The sequence below is a fragment of the Carcharhinus amblyrhynchos genome, chromosome 13 (assembly GCF_965287045.1).
Source record: "Carcharhinus amblyrhynchos chromosome 13, sCarAmb.v2.hapA, whole genome shotgun sequence".
NCBI classification, from domain to species: Eukaryota; Metazoa; Chordata; class Chondrichthyes; order Carcharhiniformes; family Carcharhinidae; genus Carcharhinus; species Carcharhinus amblyrhynchos.
Genome location: NC_137336.1, coordinates 73,663,916 through 73,687,955, shown reverse-complemented (window position 1 = coordinate 73,687,955; position 24,040 = coordinate 73,663,916). Strand labels below are relative to the sequence as shown.

Here is a 24,040-nt window from a genome sequence, read left to right as displayed (position 1 = left end):
GTTTCTCTCTCCACAGATGCTCTTTGATCTGAGTATTTCCAAACTTCTGTTTCTGTTTAAGATTTCCAGGATTTGTTATAATTTCCATTGTACCTTAAGCTTCTGATTTCCCCCCGAACCATCAGAATGGCAGGAATCCTATCCTATCCTGTATGTCTACAGAAGTGTGGGTAATAAGATGTCCAAAATCAATGACAATTTAATTTCTGTCCATTCACAGACTTCACCTTGCAGTGCATGCAATACTCCAGATAACCTGTCCAAAACCCAGTATCAGACAGTGAATCATTGTAAAGAGATGCAGGTTTACAGAGAGACTCTCAGAGTGCATGGTTAGGTCAGCTGAAGGTGCAGTCACCAACGATAGACCAGTGAGAACTGAGAATATGCAAGAGACCCAAATGGCAGCACTGCACATTTCTTGAAAAGCCAAAGGAGATGAAACAATGAAAAAGTAAAGCCATGGAGATATTTATAAAGAAGAATTCAAAATATTAAATAGATATGGGACTGGGAGGTGGCAATGTGGGATGGACATTCGACTTAGATCAGCAGGTATAGGGGTGATGGGGAAACGAACATGATAAAAATTCCAATGTAGAAAATAGAATTTTACATGAGCTCAGATTTACAGAGTGCAAGATGGGAGGCTAACCATAAGATTATTGGACTATTCAAGGCTGGATATAACAATTGCATTGATGAATGTTTCAACAGCAAATGAGATGAGAGAGAGGCTGCAATGGGTGCTATTACGGAGGTGGATATAGACTGTCCTTGTAAGAGTGAGATTATGGGGTCAGAAATTACAGGTCAGATTTTACGAAAGCGCAGTTTATGCCCATTCACAATCTATTCCTCGCTCAGTACTGCAATAACCCAGATAACCTGTCCACAGCTTGAATGAATAACAGTACAAATCTTCTCCATTCATTAATGTTTCTCTCCCAGGATGCACACAATATCAAAAATAATCTCTCAACAATTTCTCCTCTAACTTGTCTCACTTCCTTCAAATAAAAGGTGTGGTTTTGAGCACCTGCATGGGTGCCAGTTATGCCTGTCTCTTTATGGGATGTGTGGAGCATTCCCTGTTCCAGTCCTTCTTTGGATCGCTCCCACAACTCCTTTATCGGTACATCAGCGACTGTTTCGTTGCCACTTCATGCTCTTGCCTAGACCTGGAAAAATGTATCAATTTTGTTTCTAATTTCCACCTTTCTATTACCTTCAGATGGTCCATCTAAGAACAAAGAACAAGGAAGATTACAGTACAGGAATAGGCCCTTCAACCCTCCAAGCCCACACCGACCATGCTGCCCAACTTAGCTAAAACCCTCTACGCTTCCGGGGACCATATCCCTCCATTCCCATCTCATTCATGTAGTTGTCAGGATGCCCCTTAAAAGTCACTACCGTATCCACTTCCACTACCTCCACTGGCAACGAGCTCCAGGCATCCACCATTCTCTGTAAAACAAAAAACAAAACCTGCTTCATACATCTCTTTTAAACCTTGCCCTCACACCTCTCTCTGACACTTCTCTTCCTTTCCTTGACCTCTGTCTCCACATCTGGTGATAAACTGTCCACTAATATCCATTAGAAGCCCACCAACTCCCACAACTACCTTGACTATGGCTCTTCACACTTTACTTCCTGTAAGGGCTCCATTCCATTCTCAGTTCCTTTACCACCGCCATCACTGTTCAGATGATGATGCTTTCCAAAATAATCGTTTCTCAATTATGGTTTTCCACCCACTGTGGTTGACAGGGCTCTCAACCGCGTCCAATCTATCGCTCGACCACCCCCCCCCCCTCCTCCTGGTACCAGGACAGGATCCCTCTTGTCTTCACTTTTCACCCCATCAGTCTCCACATTCAAAGGATCACCCTCTGCCATTTCTACCAACTCCAGCATGATGCCATTACCCAACTCATCTTCCCGTCTACAGGGATCACTCTCTCGGGACACCCTAGTCCACTCGTCCATCATACCCAACACCTCTCCTGCTGCCAATGGTATCTTCCCATGCAATTGTAGAAGGTGTAACACCTGCCCCTTTACCTTCTCCCTGCTCACTGTCCCAGATCCTAAACACCCCTTTCAGGTGAAGCAATGCTTCACATGCACTTCCTTCAATCATCTATTACATTTGCTGCTCCCAATGTTGTCAACTCCGTATTGGAGAGACCAAACTTAGACTGGGTCATTGCTTTGCTAAACACCTTTGGTCCATCTGCAAGCAGGACCCAGATCTTCCTGTTGCTTTCCACTTCAACACACCACATCACCCTCTGTCCTGTCCACATGTCTGTCCTTAGCCTTTTGAAATGTTCTAGTGAACCCAACAGAGACTGGACAAACAGCACCTCATCTTCCAATTGGGCACTTGACAGCCTTCTGGACTGAATATTGATTTCAACAACTTCAGAGGATGAACTCTCTCCTCCAGCTTCACCCCATTTCCATTTTATTTTATTCCATTTCATCTCATTCTTCTATTCTATCATCCTTCTTTTTCACTTCTATTTTCCACTTCCCCATTCCAGCTATCCTTCTTTCCACACTCTCCCAACTTGCCCTCTTTCAGTGCAACTGCCACATTCCTCAGGCACTCCTTTAACAATCTGTTCTGCCATTCTCATGTTGTGATCACTTAATGGACACTCTGTGTCTTCTGTATCCTCATTTGCATTCCCTTTGTCCAAATCCACACTCCCCCCTCCCCAATAGTATAATTCTCTGCTAATCTTCTTTGCTCTTATGTCTGACAAAAGGTCATCAAGACTCAAAACAATGGCTCTCCTCTCCTCACAACTCTGTCAAACCTGCTGAGATTTTCCAGGATTTTCTGTTCTTGTTTCAGATTCCAGGATAAATAATTTTATTTTTATCAAAGATAATCTGCTGAAGGTAGGATACAACAACACTGGGACTCAGCAATAATAATGCCATTCCCTCTTCCATTTATCATTTAGGCTATAGATTAACATGGTTATACAAATTGATCAACTAGTACATCTGCTGTTGTATAAGCCAGATCCTTGTGGTTTAGTAACAAGATGTCTATAGTATGGACAGGTTGGAAAGTATTACCCTTCTTAGGGAAAATACCATTTTTGTAAAATCTCCATGTTAAGTAATGATTAGAATTAAGTGAGAATTTTAAATTTGTTTGGAAATGTTAAATGAGGTTTGGAAGGTATGAACGTTAATTTCTGCACAAACTGAATTAAATTTATCTATTCATTTAAGATAGTAAACACTTCTCAATATTATGTTAATACAACTAATATTGTTCTAATTTAAGATGTTCAACAGAAACACAAGGAGGCACTCTGGGTACAAACTGAAACACTGAGAGTGAACACTATCCTAATAAAGCAGAAGGTTAAGATTTTCCAGCTGGTTGATCGATACACTGAGCTGACTGTCATTTCTACTGTTCGAGATCGGACACTTGTAGAACATGAACTGCTGGCAAGAGGCCGAGACCATGAAGAGTGGAGAAAGAAACACCTCCGGAAAGAACTGGAAACAATCCAAACTGATCAGTTGTTCCAGAGCAGTTTTTCCCGGAAAAAATTCAAATCTGGGAGTACAGCAGCAGTGAGTGGAGTTGCAGGGATTGGAAAAACAACAATAGTACAAAAGATTGTTTATGACTGGGCCACTGGAAAAATATACCCACACTTTCAATTTGTTTTCAGTTTTAAATTCCGTGATTTGAACATAATTAACTGTAGAATAAATCTGAAGAATCTGATATTGAATCAGTATCCTTACTTTGGGAATGTTCTGGGAGAGCTCTGGAAAAACCCAGAGGGATTGCTGTTTATATTCGATGGTCTGGATGAATTCAAGGACAAGATCAATTTTGCTGACAATCAGAGAAATACAGAACCTGAGTCCATGTGCACAGATCCTGAATGCTGCTGTGAAGTGTCTGACATTGTGTACGGTTTAATACAGCACAAGCTGCTCCCAGGGTGCTCCGTGCTAGTGACCAGCCGCCCTGTTGCATTACGTTTATTGGAAAAGGCTGAGATCATTGTCTGGGCTGAAATCCTGGGATTTGTTGGTGATGAACGGAGGGAATATTTCAAAAGGTTTTTTGAAGATCAGGCAGTGGCAGCAGCTGTTTCCAAATACTTGGAGGAGAATGAGATCCTGTACACCATGTGCTACAACCCTTCCTACTGCTGGATCCTCGGTCTGTCATTGGGCCCCTTCTTCACACAACAACACAGGAAACAGCAGCAAGGTCCCAAGACTGTCACCCAACTATATTCATACTATATTTACAACATTCTGAAAAACCATGGCCGAGAGATTGAAAACCCTCGTGACATGTTACTGAAGCTTGGTGAGATGGCCTTCACAGGAATCTCCGAGAAGAAGATTGTGTTTAGGAATGGAGATTTGATCAAGTGCAATCTGCAACCTTCCCAGTTCCTGTCTGGGTTCCTGATGGAACTTTTAGAGAGAGATGATTCTGCCCAGAGTGTGGTTTATACATTCCCACACCTCACCATCCAGGAATTCTTAGCTGCACTTGCGCAATTCCTGACTCCTGATCCTGAGGATATCCAAAAACTTCTCAGGGAAGCCCACAGCAAGGAAGATCGGAGATTTGAGATATTTCTCCGTTTTGTTGCTGGTCTCTCCTCCCCACAGTCAACTTGGCCCCTGGAGGAGGTTCTGGGTCGATTTCTTTATCAGACAACCTACCAAGTGATTGACTGGGTGAAGGAGACTGTTGCAGGGCAGATTGGAAGCACAGAGTGTGTGGCTGGTAAAAGGAACCTTCTGAACACATTCCACTACCTGTTTGAATCTCAGAATAAAGCACTGGCTCAGGCCACAGTGGGATCTGTGAAAATACTGACGTTTAGTCAATTGCGACTGACTCCGCTTGACTGTGCGATACTGTCTCATGTCATTAGACTCTGTGATACAATAAAACGCCTTGATCTAAGTGACTGCCTCATTCAATGTGAAGGACTCGAGAGGCTGGTACCTATTCTGCACAAATTCCAGGAGTTGAGGTATCCACTTGTTTGGTCCCATAGCTGATTATATCCACTGTTAGGAAATCATTTATGATGTTATAAAAGGAAAGACCCTTCCAATTCGAGCAAAGTCAGAAAAAAGTTTACAAAATAAGACATGTAAAATTTTTAGGTGGAAATTTAAGAATTATGACAACTAGCATTGGTTATTTGTTTTACTTGGGTTGACTCAGTTTGACCATGAAATTGAGATAGAAAGAAACTATGGCCTGGAATCCCTGGTCTCTCACGCCCTGCTACTGCTGCCAGCCTGAACAGAGAATTAGGCACTCAGCCATGTCTCTATTCATGGCAGTGGGACTGGAGAATCTCAGCCTATATCTATGTATAAGAAAATGAGAATAATTGATATTCTAAGCATACTAAATACCAGTGCAGATATAAGTAATTCAATAAAAACTATTAATAATTTACTCTATTAACTACGAGCTGTACAGATTGGGAGGATATTCCCTCAAACTATAACAATAGCTACACGTGGAGTAAGTGTAGAGCTGGATAATGAGGAAAAAAGTGGAAGATACCCATCTCCTGTAAACTAGGAGAACAAGGAGTTTGTACCGGGATAGAATAAACTTTTCTTGTTAGATGAAATCCAGGTGGCTGGATTTTACATCAGCCATTAGCACAGTTTCACAATATAACTCACTCCGATTGTAAATCTCCAGTCAGAATAGACACAAATATGTGTCTTTGTTGTTGAAGACCTCACAGCACTGGTCACAATCTTGTGTCCCATGAACAACTTCACATCTAACTCCTCAAGACATTGACATTAGTAATAGTTCCACTTGGCAGTCATGGAAAACCCCTTGCCAGGGCTGTCAGCAGTTTAATGATATTCAGGCATTGCAGGGACAGAGGGCATCGAGTTCCTCCATGATCAATGGGTTCTGCCTGATACAGGGCATCATCAGTTGCACCCTTCGGCCATCAAGGCATTCAGTGACTGGTTAGCGAGCTCCATCAAAATGAAGGACTTCCAAAATCTCCATAGCCAACCTATCTTTATGAAAAGAGAAGCTTCCTCCATGTGTGCACACACTTCCTTCGTTGCTGCCATGATATCTTCAATCTCTGAGTTGCAGAGGATGTCGGATACCCTGTGGAGCAATGTTATTGAACCCTCTGTGGGAGCCCCGGAAAGAGGCACGTTGACAATAGAACCAATGTCACTTGCTCATCGGACAACCATTGAACTGGCCATTGGGCATCTGAAGTGCCTGAGCCAATCAGGTGGTGACCCCTAATCCCCTATGGCAAGTGTCTGTCATTCTGGTAGTTCGTTGTAGGGAGGTGTGGCTTTTGAGGTCAATAGGATACTTGAGGATGCAGTTCACTGGAGGAAAAGCAGGCTGGGTGAGAAGAGGAGCGAACTGCGATGATCCTTGTAACAACTTCAAGGGTTGGTTCGACCATTAGCTTACAAAACACAACAACTTATTACAACTATTTACAGGGTGCCTGAAACAGTATTTCCATCCTCTGGTTTGGGGTCCAGTTGCGCGACAAGTCCCAAAACTTTCTGCCTGTTCCTGAATCTGTCCCTGATTACATTAGTGGGTCACATGACTCGTTCCTCAGCGACTGCCTCTTAAGGGAGATAGCCCCTTAAAGGAGATAACTACTACATTCCTCCCCCTTTAAATCCCTTATTACACATTGGAATAACTAAATTACCCAATTGCCAAAATATTAATGATGATGAACATTTTTAACGACTCAGTCTGTCCGGTGATGACTTCTCGCTCATAGAGCAAAGTAGCTGAAGTGACTGATGTTCTTCTGTTGAGGTAGTTACTGTTGGCCTTACTTCACAAGGCCTTGCCCCTTGTACCAACATTTCATCTTCCTCTATTTCCATTATTTCCAGAGGGAATAACACTTGCCTGATTGATCAGACAATTTGCTCCTCGGGCAGCCTGCAATATTTCCTGCTGGCCCAATTGGATCAGATTGGAACACTGGCTCTTGGGAAGGTTCTCATCCATGCAAGTGGCCCACATGCTTCTTTAAATTCTTGTCTTGTACTTGAACCTCAGAGGACAATCGTTGTGTTCTGGCCACAACATCATCTAGAACCCGATTTGGTGCATTACAAAATTCATCACAAACACCGGATTTTCTATCTTGAAAGCTGTTCTTTTTAACAAATGGTTCCTTTGGCTTGTCTCCACCTTGTTAAATTTAGGAACACCAGGCTTAACTCAGTCCTCAAGCAATGACTCATCGACAGATCTGCTGGAGAGACTTCTTGGTCATGTGCTTGGTGCTTCTATATGAAAGCAGGAACCTAGTCAACTTGGTGTTTAAGGATGCAGATGGTTGCTTTTTCAGCCAGACTAGAAAATCTGAACTGCTCTGTCAACCAGTCAATTGGACGAGGAATGGTATGGTGCTGTTCCAATGCATTTTATTCTATAAAAAGTTGTAACGTCTGAAATTCATCATCAGTAAAAGCTGTTCCATGGTCCAAAACAAGCACCTCATGGACTATGAAGCACTGGCACAACTTCTCAACTGTGGTATAAACAGTTGTGGACCTCATTGCAAATACCTCCATCCACTTTGAAAGGGTATCAGCTAATAACAAAAACATTGTGCCTATCAATGATCCCACATATGCAACGCGGAGTCTAGCCATTCCCATGGGTGTAACAGCTTCGGCAGATAACCTCTGCTGAAATTGACACTAACTGCAGTGCTTTACCACTGTCTCAATTGTAGCATTGATGCAAGGCCATTACACGTAGCTTCTCGATAAATTCTTAATTTTGGGCACACCTGAATGGGCACTATAATAATTCTTCAGTAATAATGCTGTTTTTCATCCAGGAATGACCACTCTCGAACCCCAGAGGATGATACCATCCTCACAACTAAAGTCATCTTTCCTGATTGCTAAGCTTCATTTACTCCTGAAGCTCTTTCATTCTGCCATCCATACAATAACATCTGTGTCGCCTTCAACAACGATGGTTTTCTGTTAGTCCAGTACTTAATCCATTGAGCTGACACTGGCAAGGTATCTAGAAAATTGATGACCATTCTTATTTCTACTAGTAGTGTGAGGGGTGCACCTGTCTTGGCAAAGGAATACAACTCAAGACATCTGCATTGGCTATTTGCATTCCCGGTCGCTCAAACTATATACTTATAAACTGTCAAATGTCCAAAACTGTATCCAGGCTGAAGCAATTATTAGAATCACCTTATTTTCCTTGAATGAACCCAGAAGTGGTTTGTGGTCTATCAATAAAGTGAAATATCTGCTGTATAGAAATTGATGGAACTTTTTTTGATGCCACAGGTGCTAGACCCTCTCGATGAGTGAATAGTTCTTCTCTACATCTGTAAGGGTTCTTGACGCATGTCTAACAAATCTCTCCAACCCATTATCCATTCTGTGGCATAAAACGGCCCAACAGCATATAGGGGTGCATCACATGAGTATTATCTTCTTAGGGGTCGGGGGAGTGGTCAAAGTACACCAGAAAACACAATGACTGTAACATCTGTTTGAGTGCCTCTTTTTGTGATGCCTTCCATTTCTGGCATTTCTTTCACAAAGCATGTAGTGGAGCTAACATTGTTGACAGATTTGGGAGGAACTACCCATAATAGTTAACCATCCGCAGAAACGAGTTGAGTTCTGAGGTATTCTTAGAGGTCAGTGCCTCCTTGATTGCTTTTGCCTTGCCCTCCATAGGGTGCAATGCCTGTGCGTCCACCCAATAACCCAGTAAGCCATCTCATTAGCCTGGCAGTTGCACTGCTCCCTCTTGGAGTGCACTCCTGTTTCCTTCAATTTCTTTAACACTTCTTCCCGATTTGACAAGTGTTCTTCTGTAGGCCCTGTTACAAATGTCATCAAAGTTCATGATGACATCCCACAAGCCTTGCAGTTAACTCTCTACGGTTCTTTAGCACATGCTGATGAAACTCCAAAGAGCAAGAACATGCACTAATACAGCCCCTTATTGGTGTTTATGGTCACATGTTCCCTCAAGGACATTTGTCCAGTTCCAGCTGCTGATAGTCATGATTATTGTCTAACTTCGTAAATATTTAACCTCCAAAAAGTTTTCCATATAGATCTTAAGATTTTGGGGATGGGGAACTTATCCAGCTTTGTGGCTTGGTTCAGTCAGCTTGTAATCCCCACTGATGCAAATGGTTTTATCCAGCTTCACTAATGGTAGAATGGGTTCTGCCCATTCTGCAAATCATACTGTTTGGACGATGCCCTTTCAGCCTTTACAATTCCATTTTGACCTTCTCTAATAATGCAAAGGTCTAGCTCTGAAAAATCTTGAGTGTCACCTTTTATTACTTTTGCTAGAAAACATCTTGGTACTTGTGATCTTGTGCAGACCCCCTTCATTGATGCTAAAAATTTCTAGTCAATTTAATTTGATCTCTTGGAGCTAGTCACACCTCACTTAACTCAGTCTCTGATTAGCCCCCTTTCCTAAAAGCAGGTGAGTGGATTGCTATCGATACCTCACTAGAGTAATTATTGTACCTATTATCTTTATTGCCTTCACCATATGCCGTTAACCTTATTCCCGTCTTTAGCCACAGGGAATGATCTCCTTCATGAAAGTACTAGTAGATTTGATCGCCACTGTGGTGGCTGAGGCCTCAGCGTCCACTTCCATCCATAACATCCTTGTTTTCCAATAACATAAGTGATCGGAGCCATTGTGCCCATTTTTATATTATTGACAGACAACGCCTTCTGTTGTGCCTTAGGACCATCTTTCATATGGTATACTGGAATGTACTGTTTGATTTACTAATGCTAGGCAAGCTTTGCTTATACATGCACTTATGTCTCAAATGCCCTTTTCTTCTGCAACTAAAGTATGGAGGCTCCCTAAATCTGCATATGCCTAGGGCTTGGCTTCCATCACATCTGCAACACTCTGGCTCTATCCTGGGCTGTTACTTTAATCTTCTAAAGCTCTTGCTCTTCTTGTTCCAATATTCATTTCCAAGCTTGGTCCAGCGCTTCAATCCTGCTGCAACTGCTGCTTGTGGGTTTCCACCATAACTAGTGGACTGTGCTGCTTGGAGTACTTTGTAACTCCTGGACACCCGTCTCCATTCTCTTCATGGTTAAAGCAATCTGCAGCGTCTTTTTTAAATAGACTTCTGCCAAAGGCCTCTTTTGTATGTGTTCATCGTTAATGCCACATAATAAACAACCTTTTAGCAAGCATTTAACATAGTCCTAAAATTACAATTCTCTATAATCTTCTGCAGCCTTGCCACAAAGGCTGCAATGGTTTTCCCTGGGGTTGTCCAAGTTGAATTAAACTCGTTACGCTGTTAAGATTACTGGTGCTTTAGGGTGGTAATGTTCCTTTAATAACTCTAAAGCTGCCAATGATTTGGTATCAGAAGCATCTAGGTTTGGAAAACTTCAAATCAGACTACGTCTGTGTCCCACACGCAGTTAACAACATTACTCTCTGCTTTTCCTCCCTTTCTAATGGCTGTGCATGGAAAAATAATTTCAAGCAATCCACATACTGTACCCAATTATCATAAGAATAATTGAACAGCTCTAATTTTCCAAGAAGGAGCATTTTGACCTGTTCATTGTGGCTGGTTTTTACTTCATTACTAATTTAATAACTTAAGGGAAAAGGCAGATTACTGTGAATGCTGGAATCTGAAACAAAAATGGAGAATGCTAGAAAATTTTAGCAGGTTTGACAGCATCTGTGGAGAAAGGACAGTAGAGAACAGAGCTAATGGTTTGAGTTTGGATGGCTCTTTGTCAGACCTGAGAACTGAAATTAGGATGAGATTCAAACTGTTGTGGTGGGTGGATGGGATTATGGAGCAGTAAGGGCTGGATAGAGGGCCAGCGATATGGAGGCTACGGGGAGATTGACAGGAATGTGATGGTCAAAAAGTCAGAACAGTCTCTTCAGCTGAAGCAGCTTTTCTTGTGCATCTCCTCCAATCTACTCTGTCGCATTTGCTGTTCCAAATGTGGTCTACTCTACTTGGAGACACTAAACGCAGACCGCAGAGCACCTTCGGTCTGTCCCCAAGCTGGACCTAGACCTTCCTGTCACTTGACATTTTTACACCATCCTTCTCTCATGTCCATCTTTGGCCTACAGTAATGCTCCATTGAAGTCCAATGCAATCGGGAGGAGCAGCACCTTATCTTCCAATTAGGCATGTTACAGCCTTCTGTACTTAACATTGAGTTCAACAACTTCAGACTATGAACTCTCTTCTCCACCTTCACCCTATTTTTATTCCCATCATTTATATTCATTTCTTCCATTGATTCATTTTCCTATCCTTTTTATCCCTCTTTCCATTTTTTTTCCCTTTCCACTATCTCCCTTTCCACCCACCCCCATCTCACTAGGGTCACTTGTTCCCTGTTCCAGATTGTTCTTTGATACACCACTCACTTTTGTTCTGCCATTAATGTATTGTGATCTCTTCATGTGCCACTATCAGCACCTTTCTTAACTATGATCATCACTATCTACATTCCCTTTTTATTTCTTCCTATGACATGTTTGTCAACCTTATCCTGGCCTTCATCTACTGGCCCTCTATCCAACCCCAACAGCCCCAAAACCACCTTGCAACAGTATATACATCTCATCCTACCTTATAAGTTGATTTTTCCCTGTACCCTAGCTATGACTATAACAGTACATTATGCACTCTCTCCTTTCCTTCTCCCCTATGTATTCTACGAATAGTATGCTTTGTCTGTATAGCGCACAAGAAGCAACACTTTTCATTTGTATACCAATACATGTTACAATAATAAATCAAATCAAATAAAACATATTCCCAGTTCCCTTAGCTCTGTTGAAGAGTCATCCAGACTCAAAAAAATCAGCTCCATCCTCTCTCCAGAGGTGCTGTCAGACCTGCTGAGATTTTCCAGTATTTTCTGTTTTCATAAGAACATAAGAACATAAGAAATAGGAGCAGGAGTAGGCCATCTAGCCCTTCGAGCCTGCCCCGCCATTCAATAAGATCATGGCTGATCTGTCGTGGCTCAGTTCCACTTTCCCGCCCTCTCCCCATAACCCTTAATCCCCTCGCTTTTCAAAAACCCATCAACCCGCGTCTTAAAAATATTTAGCGAGGCAGCCTCCACCACTTCAACGGGCAGAGAATTCCAGAGATTCACCACCCTTTGAGTGAAGAAGTTCCTCCTCAACTCTGTTCTAAACCGCCCCCCCTTTATCTTGAGGCTGTGCCCCCTAGTCCTAACTCAAGGATTGGCTTCATCAGTTAACTTATAAAATACAACCATTTATCATAACCATAAGCAATTATTTACAGAGTGCTTTAAATTGTATTTTCCTATTCACCTCCATGTTTTAACTGCTGGATAAGTCCCAACACATCCCAGCCAATTCTCAACTCCATTCCTTATTCAACGAATGGGTCACGTGACTCCTCCTTCACTGATCCTTCAAGGGGCTAGCCCCTTAAAGGGAATGGCTACTACGACCCTGAAGGTAGAGCCCCTGCTACACAATGCGCTGATCTCCTCACAAGGCCTTTGGGAAGAGGATCCTCTTGTCTCCCTCATGACCTCTAGTTTCGCGTTGATGAAGCAAGGGGATGTCCTGCCACAGGTGACAGGCCTCTGGCTTCCCTGTAACTTCTCTGTTCCTTCTGGCGCTGATGAGGCTTTGACACAAACTGCAGATCTCTCCTTTAGGCAACCAGCGGAGATGGTAGTCACGTGAGTCCAAATGAATCCACCCTTCATCTGACCCACCTCCACTGGTTTTAAGTGAACAGGAAACCCATCTCAATACCAACTACATCCCTGCAACCAATGACATCCCCACACAAACTTCCAAATTAACCGATGACAGGGTTCTGACTGAAAATAACCCGGCTCCATGATGAAAATTCATCCCATTTAATATGTTTTTCACTCTCTGTTTAGACTAAGTTACAACAACCTGGGAGATTCAGGAGTGAAACAATTGTGTACAGCACTGAAAAATCCAGTTTGTAAAATAGAGAAACTGAGGTAAACACCAATTTTTTTTCAAAATTGTGTTTATAACTTGACTTCTAACATTATTGTTGATATAATGAATATTATTATTAATAACACAATGTAATGTTTTCCATAATTTGTCAGTGTCAGAGTCTGACTGAATATCTGTGTGTATCTCTCCAGATGCACTGACATGTTTTCAGACCAGATCAAGCCACTCTTGACAAAAAGAAAATCAAGAGTTTAGTTTATACTACCAGTGTGGCAGGGTGGGGCTTAATGCAGCAAGCAAGGCTGGCTCCACAGAGATCAGGGTTCCACCTTTTTAAATGGTACCCCAACCTGCGTAAAGATCACTCCCTTCACCTTGAAGGTATCAGGTGCTGTCCCCCCTGCCCACTGCAGAAGTATTGGGGAATCTTTTTTCCCCTCACTATCAGTCACAAACACAGTGGCGGAATCACAGGTAGCCCACTATGCTCATCACTGTCGGGTATCCCTCCCGCTCCACCCCTCCCCCATCCAATCACTGCCAAGTTCCCCTCACTTTAGAGGCAATGGCCCTTTCCCCTCATCCACCTGCTCTCCACCACACATTATGGAAACCCCAATCCAACTTGTGCCAGGGGGCAGTCATGTATCTGTCCCCCTGGGGGCAATACATTCGCACCTGCAATGGGATTCCCTCAACTGTTTCCCATCTTTGGAAAGTTGTGAACTCAACAACGTGACACTATATCAGCAAGTATTCAATACTGTGTGAGGGGTAATCATGTAGCAGGTAGGCCTGTGAATATTCTTAAATTTAATTAAATGTTTTTAATGAAGGGCATTTCATTACAACATCGGCAAGGGGTGGAGAAATTCTGGAAAAGAGATTGCGCTGGTGAAAGTCTGGCTTCCGTACTTTCATAAGACTTTGCATCTGTGTCGCCGTTTAAATTTGGATCAAATACAGGCATAAAATCATCCCTTATATTATGTGTATCAATAATAGTATGAATATTAAACAGTGAGAATGTTAATTGACTTGAAAGGAATGCAAGCCAGGAAAAAGCACATTTACAGTAGTTGTAGAAACACCTGGTATTGAAATCTCTTGCAGTAGGTGCAAATCACGGGCAACCAATGCAATAATGCCTCTGTTTAACCTTTTACGTGTCCAATTTCATTCCTGTTATACTTCATTCAGACTTCCATTGTTCTCTGTTTCTGACCTTCAGGCTGGATAATAACGCTCTCTCAAATTCATGTGCTGACTATCTTACCTCCACCTTAAATACAAACCAATCATTGACAAATCTGAACCTGAGTAACAATAAACTGGGAGATTCAGGAGTGAAAAGACTGTCTGCAGCTCTGAGGAATCCAGATTGCAAAATACGAAAATTGGAGTAAGTACCAGATTGTATTCATAATAACTGGGCTGGTATGCCCCTTACTGTCTCTAGATTTGTAGGTTAAGTGGATTAGCGAGGTAAATCGATGGGGTTATGGGGATGGGGGTGGCTGACAGATGTTCTATCAGAGTTGCTGTAGATTTGATGGATTGAATGGCTTCTTTCTGCACGATAGGGGTGCTATTTCTTATCAGAAATTATTATTAGTGACTGCTATTATTAATCACTATACCTACTCATTACAATATTGGAGTCACTTATGTGCATTTCTAAGGATCTTGAGACACAGATTATACAAAATATTCAGTTGACAACTCGAGCGATTTTAAGGTGTTCATTAAGATTTTTTTTAAGAATGAGCAGTCTGCTGGTTAATCAACGTGTCAGGTAACTCATGTGATATTCATCCATCTTCCCTGGTCAGTTTTGCACCTGCAAAAGGCAGTTACCTATATACCATATTGCAGGATTGATTATTTCACCTTTTGCTAATCACTACTGACCAATGAATACAGGATGGGTGCCTAAAATGTCAGAGTGTTCTCCTGCCCCTTGTCGATCACTTGAGCTCAGGTTATTTTTTAGCTTCCCTCGATGCTAGGAGCTATATGTTAACCTTTAACAGATATTTATATGGGTAAATATCCTATCAATTCAGAAGTGTCAGCCTGAATCAGACTTTGACATTTCTAGGGAGTTTCCCCGTGTTTGTTTCCACAGAGAGAAACCAATTTCTCTGCTCAAGTGGGCCAATGCTATGTCTACCAATTCTATAGGAAAGTAAGAATACACAACTGTTAGCAGAAAGGGTGTTTGCAGCAGACTCATAAAACTTTGCATCTCTTTACACAAACATGTTTTCTTAAAACTTTCTCATATTTCTTTTATTGCTCATTTTTCATTCATAACCGATTTTGAAGTTGTGATGTCCACTACTTAACTTCACTGAGAAAATTGTCAGTCAGACTACAGATCTATTTAACCATTTAAATCAATAGTATGTTTTTTTTAACATAAAACAAAGTGTTTTTGAAAAAATTCAAAACAGATTTCTGCCAGACAATTTCAAGCCACCAGATTTAGCTTTATATTTCGGGATAGAAGTCCTTCAGTGTCACTCAGCTTAATACAACTGAACTTGGGTCAAAATAAGTCAAACAAACTCAAAATGACGCACAGTTTTTTTTTTCACAAAAGTTCCAGTTCTTTCAGTGTCATTAGGAAAAATGTATGACTATGATAGTAGAAAGTGGTTTACTGATCCCAGAGGTTGAACAGACCTATGGCGCAAAGTCTGTTGGTCTCTGTAGCTTGTGGCTGAAACATTCTGCCCATCAACGAAAATGTTGTGAAAATCTTTGCTCACTCTTATTCCATCTTCCCTGGCCCATTTTCCATGGAAAGAAAACAGTTTCCTAATGAGGACTGCTTGCTTGACTCCCAAGCACTTTTGATGTACTTCATTTATAGGTGCTGTCCCTTCCCTTGTCAGTCTGCTGAAGTGGATTGATATTATGACTACTAATTCCATAAGAATCCTCTACTTATTCTGAAAAGTATCATTTATTAAAGGTCCCATTTCTTACATTACTAAATACCACGGGTTTACTCTGCTGTTCTGTTTCTGTTCCTGATTTCCAAACCACATAGCAACAGCTTCAGATATTGTCATTTCCCCCCTCAGTGAAAGGGTCATTGATGGGTCTGAACCTAAGTTACAATAAACTGCAAGATTTAGGAATGAAACCTTTAAGTAATAGTTTAAAATTCTACTCAGAATAAAAAGATGGACAAAACAAATGTTTGTACATTACCATATTTGGCATGTACTCTATAACCTTTTCAACTTAGTTTAATTATACATTGAGAATATATAAACTTGCAAGCTTCAGGTTTGATTAAAAATAGAAAAGGCTGTAAGTATATTGGGAAGTCATGGATTATACTTTGTGTCCTAAATGAACATATCTGCAGGAAGTGTCACTGGCTGCAGAAGGCTGAGTTTCAGGTTTTGGAACATGAACATATCAAAAGGTTGCATTCACTGTTGTACATCTGCGAGGTATTGGACTATGCAGATAGATAGCATGCGTTGGGAAGTGCTGACACTGCAGGTCAAATGTACGGAGGGAATGCGTGACTGCGATACAGTCTGCGGGAACGGGGCAGGTAGTGCAGCAACCCCCTGAATTGATCTTGCTTGCAAATTATTTTTCCATTTTGGATACTGGTGAGGGCAATGGTTCCTCGGGAATGCAACTTAAGTTAAATCCCTGGAATCAGACGTGGCTTAGCTGCAAAGGAAGGGAAGGAGAGGAGTGGAAGAGCAATTGGGATTGGGGATTTCATAGACGTGGAATCAGACAGGTGTTTCTGCGGCAGTAAAGATGACATCAGGATGATATGTTGCTTCACCGCTGCCATTGCCAAGGGCGTCACAGTGTGGTTGGAAGGCATACTTCCAATAGAGAGTGAATGGCCAGAGGTTGTGATCCATATTGATACAAATGATATAGGTCAGTAGAGGGGTAAGGTTCTCAAAACAGATTTTCAGGAGTTGGGAAGGAAACTCAAAAGCAGAACCACCTCCGATGTCATTTGGTCAGAAGGTTGTGAATCCCTGGAACATTGAGTATGTTTAAAATAGAGGTTGACAGATTTCCCATCACCAGTGGCATAAAGGGATATGGGGACAGTTTGTTCCAATGTTCCCATATGTAAGGCAGTTAGCAAAATATCAACTCTCACACTCTGTAGCTCTAAGGAACCCACTTGCGAGATCTGTGATGCCTAACATAGTCAGTATGTCACTGGTATGTCATAGCGCTATTAACAACTACAGTAAATTTCATTTATATAACGCCTTTTAAAATAGTAAATAAGGAGGTCTTGTTTTAGAGTGGGTAGCGTCCCAGCCTCAAACTGAGAAACTCTTGGTTCAAGTCCCACTCCAGGACGTGATGGCCAAGGAAGCTGCAGTTGTTATGTTGCTAAACAAGTTGAGTATCAACTTCTAAGTCCTTCCATCATATGTGAATGGTAAGTTGAGAGAACAGAAGAGATTCCTGGTCACCCATGTGATGGAAATAAAATTAGAACCCCTAACTTTACTATCCATTATGGTATATCATGATATAAAAATGTATGTGTCCAAGGCAATTTGGACTCCTGGGTCCCAGGAGAGAGGAGGACGCAGGGGCAGTTGGGTCAGTTAACTGGAAAGCCAGTGTGGATCACACTGATGTCAACTGAACATTGTTTGATCCCCGTTATGGGTGGGGTGGATTTGGGAACTACCTCCTGATGGAGGTCATGGCAGGATGGATGAAACCTACCTTCAGGCAGAGAAATCAAGAATAAGAGCATAGTAAAATGCCACAGGCACTTCACCTGAGTGCTATCCCAACAGATTTTGGAAACCAAGGGAAAAAAGGAAACATTAGAACAGGCAACTAGCCAAGTCAAAATGTTTGGTAATGAGGAACAGCTTAAAAGAGAAGAGTTCAGAGTTGGTGAGGATTAGGCAGGGAATTCCAGATCTTTAGAACCCAGGAACTCAAGGCATGACTACCAGTGGCAGTAAATACTTCACATAACATTCTTAATAAAGTAGTCATTATGAATGCTAAGTATTTGTCAGAACGAAAAAATATAACTGGTGGTTCTCCAGAAGTCACTACAGGATTAGCACCACTACCGTTCATTAACAGCTTAGCCTTGGATATACATAAAAATGTGCTGTCAACCTGGTGAAGCAGCAAGTCAGGAGTACTTGCATGTCAAACTGTGTATGTAGCACATGATATTCCAATGCAATCTCAAACAATATGTCAGATAAAAGCCTTGTTGTCGTGCTACATCCATTCCCCAGCGGTGGTAGACAATTAAACAACTCTCATGACGGAGAGGCTCCACAAATATCTCCATCCTTAGTGACGTGAGAGTCCCCAGCACATCAGTGGAAAAGACAAGGATGAAGGATTTGCCACCATCTTCAGCTAAAATGTCAAGTGGATGATCCATTTCAGTCTCCTCCTGTGGTACGAAGCAAAGCAGATACCAATATTCAGCCAATTGGATTCACTTTCCATGACCCCAGGAAATGGTTGGTGGCACTGAATGCTGCAAAGGATATCAGCCCTTCCAATATTCAGCAGTAGACTTGTGCCCAGAATTAGATGTGTCCATAGTCAAGCTCTTCCAGGACAGCTACAATGCTGGCAATTACCTGACAATGTGTAAAATTACCCACGTATGTCTTGTTCACCAAGACATACGTGGTAATGAGCCAAATACAATTTGGCTCATTACCACACTACAAACCTCCTCACAATCATCAACAAAGTGGAAGAAGGTGGCACTGGAAATGCCATCATTTGGCACCAATACAGCAATAGCCTACTCAGTTGGGTTCCACAAGAGCCACTTGGACCTGACCTCCAAACATGTCCCAATCTTGGACAAAAGAGCTGAACTCAGGAGGTAATAGAACATAGAACATTACAGCGCAGAACAGGCCCTTCGGCCCACGAAGTTGCGCCGACCAATTAAAAAAGCAATGACCCTCTAACCTAAACCAATGCCTTTCCATCCATAAACCTATCCACGGATCTCTTAAACGCCCCCAAACTAGGCGCATCTACAACTGCAGCAGGCAGCGCATTCCAATCCCTCACCATCCTCTGGGTAAAGAACCTAAGGGGAGAGTGCCTTCCCTAGACATCAAGGCATCAAGCAGCATTGGAAAAAAATGAAGTCAGTGGAAATCAGGGTGAAACTCTCCACTGATTGGAGCCATGTCTATATAAAGGAAAATGCTTCTGGTTGTTGGATACTGATCTTTTGCATCCCAATACATAGTTTCAAGTGTTCTTCAAGATAATGCCCTAACCCAACCATTTTCAGCTACTTACTCAGTAACCTCCCACCCATAAGGCTAGAAATGGCATGCTCACTGATGACTACAGTATCATTCATGATTCTTCAGATACTGAAACAGTTCATGAACATATGCAGCAAAATCTGGACAACATTCAGACTTGAACCTTTCATGGTAGTTAACACATACATCACACAAGTGCCAGACAATTTTCACCTCCAACAAGAGGCTATTTAATCATATCCAATTAATATTCAATAATAGCATTAACATTGGACTTCCCTTTCATAATATCCTTTTGGTACCATTTGTCAGAAACTGAACTGGACCAGCTGTTTAAGTACTGCAGCTATAAGTGCAGGTCAGAAGCTGGGAATTCTGTGGCAAGTGACTCAGATCCTAATTCTCCAAAGCCTGTCCACCATTTCCAAAGTTCAAATCAGGAGTGTGATGGACAACTCTACTAGCTTGAATGAGTGTAATTCAAAAAAGTCAACACCATTCAGAGTTAAAGAGCCCTATCCACCAACTTGTACATTTGTTTCCATCAGTTCACTGAGGTAGTGATGTGTGATATGTACAAGATGCACTGCAGAATCTAACCAAGGATCCTTTGACAGCATCTTCCAAACCTACGACCTAGAAAGAGAAGGGCAGCAGATGCAAGGTCCACTCCAAGTCACACACCATCCAGACTTGCTATATCATTGCAACTTTTACAGGTTGAAAATCTTGGAACTCTGTTCCTAACAGCACTGTGCACCAGACAGACTGCAGAAATTCTAGAAGGTGCTCACTATCATAACTGACATTGGATCAGTTAGACTTTAAACATTGGCTTTATTTTCTCTCCACAGATGCTGTCAGATCTGCTGAGATTTTTCAGCATTTTCTGTTTTTGTTGCACTCCCATTTTGTTCCTTTCTTGCTTCCCTTCACTGCTTTCCCAGATGCAGAATATTTTTTCCTAATACTGATGAAAACTGATCAAAGTGAACATTAACCCTGTTTGCCTTGATAAATACTGGCTGACCTGCTGTGTATTTTCAGCATGTTCTATTTATATTTCAGATTTAAGGTATTAATAATATTTTTCTTTCTTTGTGAATGGAAGTTTTGTTTCTTCAGCGTCGCACACTGTACATTTTTATTGTGATTGATGATGTTATTTTAAGTAGCTTGCATTTATCCTAATTCCTCTTATTTCTCACTCTGATTCCCAGTCTATGCGATGTCACTCTGACAGGTTCTTGTGCTGAGGATTTCTCCTCTGCTCTCAGTACAAACCAGTCACTTACACATTTGAATCTAGGTAATAATAATTTGGGAGATTCTGGAGTGAAACTACTGTCTGCAGCTCTAAGGAAACCAGACTGTAAAATACAGCGACTGAGGTAAGTAGGAGACTGTGCGAGATTGTGTTTGTAATAACTGGCCCAGATCTTCCGGTCTCCAGATGGTCCTCACGGGCACTGCAGACAATATGCAAGGCATCCTCCTCGGAGGTCCACATGCATTATTGCCAACGAAGTTTAAGCTATGTTGGCCAATTACCCTGTGTCTACATAACACCCCCCACCCCTGCAAACTTTGACTTCCAATGATTCTAACTGAGCAGAATAATCACCCTGAAAAAGTTAGGATCAAAATAGTTCACAATACTGGTGACCCTATGACTTCCCAACTACTGCCCATGATTGTCCAGCTACACTCCAACCCAACTATCCTCCCTGCAACTACAAATCAACCTAACTCTGCTTTCCTCAATGTGACTCCCCTCCCAGTCAAGAGTATCCTCCTCCTGCACACATCCCAACTTGACTATCTCTCCCCCCAGCCACCACCACCACCACCACCCCCCCACCCAATTCCTTCCAGAAACCTGACTACAGCAGACTACTCCACTGACTTTGTGGCTACTCCCCCAATTCTCTAACTCGCCCTTCAAACTGACCACCCCATCAACTAGCTGAACATGCTCACAACGACCCTCCAACTTCCCCCCCCAACCCAACTACCTCCAAAAATCTTCCCAACACCAACTTCCCCACCTCCAAACCCCACTCCTGAGTCCATCCATCTAATACCTACCCATTCACCTACTTACCTCCTTAGTCTGTAGCTTGTCAAAGTGACATTTGAACAAAACTTACCAATATGTGGCAGCCCATGCTGTAAGAAGCGGTGGTGGCTTAACATTCCCTGAAGTTCCTATAGTCCTAGGGAAGGACACCAGAAGCAGTTTTATTCCACGTTTCTCTCACAGCCCAGTTCAGAAATCTGCAGAAAAGGTGTGGAACATCAGAATAAAATAGGTTAAATGTAGCGATGTGAGAATCCAAAACTTTGGAGGATTCAGTCCCATACATATTTTGAGCACTTCTATAAATTAATGTTGTCCACTATTAGTGTTTGATTATTATTAATGCTAATGCCAGGGTGGACATAACCATTAAAAATTATAACTATATTTAGGAGAATCCTATTATTAAAGTCATGGCCATTGTACCAATTTCAGTTTTATCTTTAGTAATGTCGAAGGCTGTAAGTTTAACATTGTGTTCTGCACTCATCTTGTCAGAAGACATCATTAATCCTCTTGTGGCATTGTAACTGTGCCCCATTCTTGCTCATGTCCGCAATCACCATCCAGACTTCCTGGATTAATGGATGATCTTGTTATTTAATTACTGTGTTCTTCATTTGTTCTTTTGTTGCATCTGCCCAACTGCCTGTCATTCAACAATTGTTGTTAATTGCTGCCATTGCCCTGTCTTAATTAAAGTTTGTTGAACTGAATGCTGCTCTTCTCTTTACAGAGACCTGTGAACTATTCCCAGCATTTTAGTCAGATTTCAGATTTGCAAAATCAATCATTTTTCTTTTCCCTTCTGTATGAATAGAAGTTAGGATCCTTGAATATCTATATCTGTACATTATTATTATCATAAACTGTTTTTTTTTTAAACATGAGAGATTTGCACTGATTCCTGTTATTTTTGTCTCTGATTCCAGGCTGCATGATAATGCTCTCACAGATTCTTGTGTTGAGGATCTCGCCTCTGCTCTCAGTACAAATCAGTCACTGATGGATCTAAACCTGAGGATGAATAGACTCGGAGATTTGGGCGTGAAACTATTGTCAGTGGCCTTAAGTAATCCAGACTGTAAAATACAGAAATTGGAGTAAGTAACAGACTGTGTCAAAGTGTTGTAATAACTGGATAATTGATGCTATTCATTATCAATAGTACCAGTAATTGTTGTATTAATAAACATTGAGCATTTACTCTAACTTTTGATATGTCTTTCCCTGATCCCCAGTCTTGGATGGAATGTTCTCACAGATTCTTGTGCCAAGGATCTCGCCTCTGCTCTCAGTGCAAACCAGTCACTGATGGTTCTGAATCTGAATTCAAACTCCTTCACAGACCAATCAGTACCCGCTCTCTGCCGACTCATACAAACCTGCAGGACCTTGGAGCAGATAGTGTGAGTGTTTGAGTTAATAAATAAATACATAAATGCATTTTCAGCCATGCTGATGGTTAATATATGTATATTATTATTGAAATATTAATTCCAGTCTCCTGATATTTATAGTGCTGGTTTAATCTATGTATTATATGCTTAATCTTTAATCTGCTTTAGGCTTGTGGAGAATCGTTTCAGCCCAAATGGAAAAAGACACGTGGAGTCACTACAGGAATCCCGATCCGGACTAAGTGTGAAATGTGAATATTCCAATTTATCAACATGAGTGACTATTGTTGCAGTAAAATCAAAATTAATAGATACAAGATGGTTACCTGGCACAAAATGGACTCTGGGAAACGACATTAAGATGTGCTGACTTGGGCACAGACATTGCACAAGGAGTTAAAGCCTCTTAGTGTCTAAATTACTGCAGGATATAGATCAAATCTTGAGGCACCTTAGCTTGAGATAAAGCAGAGCCAAAACAGTGAGTTTCAGTAACGAGTTTCAGAACTTTCCATTCACCTGACGAAGGGGCAAACCCTGAAAGCTTGTGAGTTTACCATCAAATAAATCGGTTGGACTTGAATCTGGTGTTGTCAGACTTCTTACTCTTTCAGTAACGAGGTCAGCCATTGATGGGAGAACATAAATGCATAATTGAATCTACTCTATGTATAATGTTGTGCTGTTGATGTCAGTCTACTCTATGTATAATGTAATATGTATAATAACTGTTGATGTCTGTACTTGTCTATTATTTGTAAAAGTATAAAAGATGCTGAACTGTCATTGTATAGTTGAGAAGGTGATTGCGTGCACTGCAGAGATCCCACCGCTTCTCTGAAAGCTTTGTCTGACAAAACTGTGTGTTGAATCTTAGATCTGACTCCAAGTGGTGATTTTCCCACAACAAATTCCTGTAGGCGGCAGGATCTCACCTGGTGCGTTGGTCGGATGGCCTTGATTGCCCAGTTGCACTAGAGATTATTGAATCTGTGGGAGTCAGACTGAACCAACAATGCAGTTAAAAATGGGCAAAAATTTGGGGAATTTATGGGACTATCGGATAGATACAGGAATTGTTACTTGTGCTGTTCGACTAAGGACAAGGAAGTGGACTAATTGAACAAGTAAAAAAAGACAGTAGGACTAGGGGGCACAGCCTCAAGATAAAGGGGAGGCGGTTTAG

At 41.6% G+C, this 24,040-nt stretch overlaps 1 protein-coding gene across 1 annotated transcript in view; it reads left to right on the top strand.

The window, feature by feature from the left end:
• The window catches only part of LOC145351985 (NACHT, LRR and PYD domains-containing protein 3-like), a 57,059-nt gene extending 33,419 nt beyond the window's left edge, over positions 1-23,640 (top strand). Inside the window, exons 6-12 of the mRNA XM_080201834.1 lie at positions 3,317-5,054; positions 13,036-13,122; positions 14,316-14,486; positions 20,595-20,765; positions 22,387-22,557; positions 22,696-22,863; positions 23,023-23,640. Coding sequence (XP_080057960.1) covers positions 3,317-5,054; positions 13,036-13,122; positions 14,316-14,486; positions 20,595-20,765; positions 22,387-22,557; positions 22,696-22,863; positions 23,023-23,131 — 2,615 coding nt within the window. The 3' untranslated portion in view covers positions 23,132-23,640. The remainder of the gene's footprint in view (positions 1-3,316; positions 5,055-13,035; positions 13,123-14,315; positions 14,487-20,594; positions 20,766-22,386; positions 22,558-22,695; positions 22,864-23,022) is intronic.
• Positions 23,641-24,040: the final 400 nt, after the last annotated feature.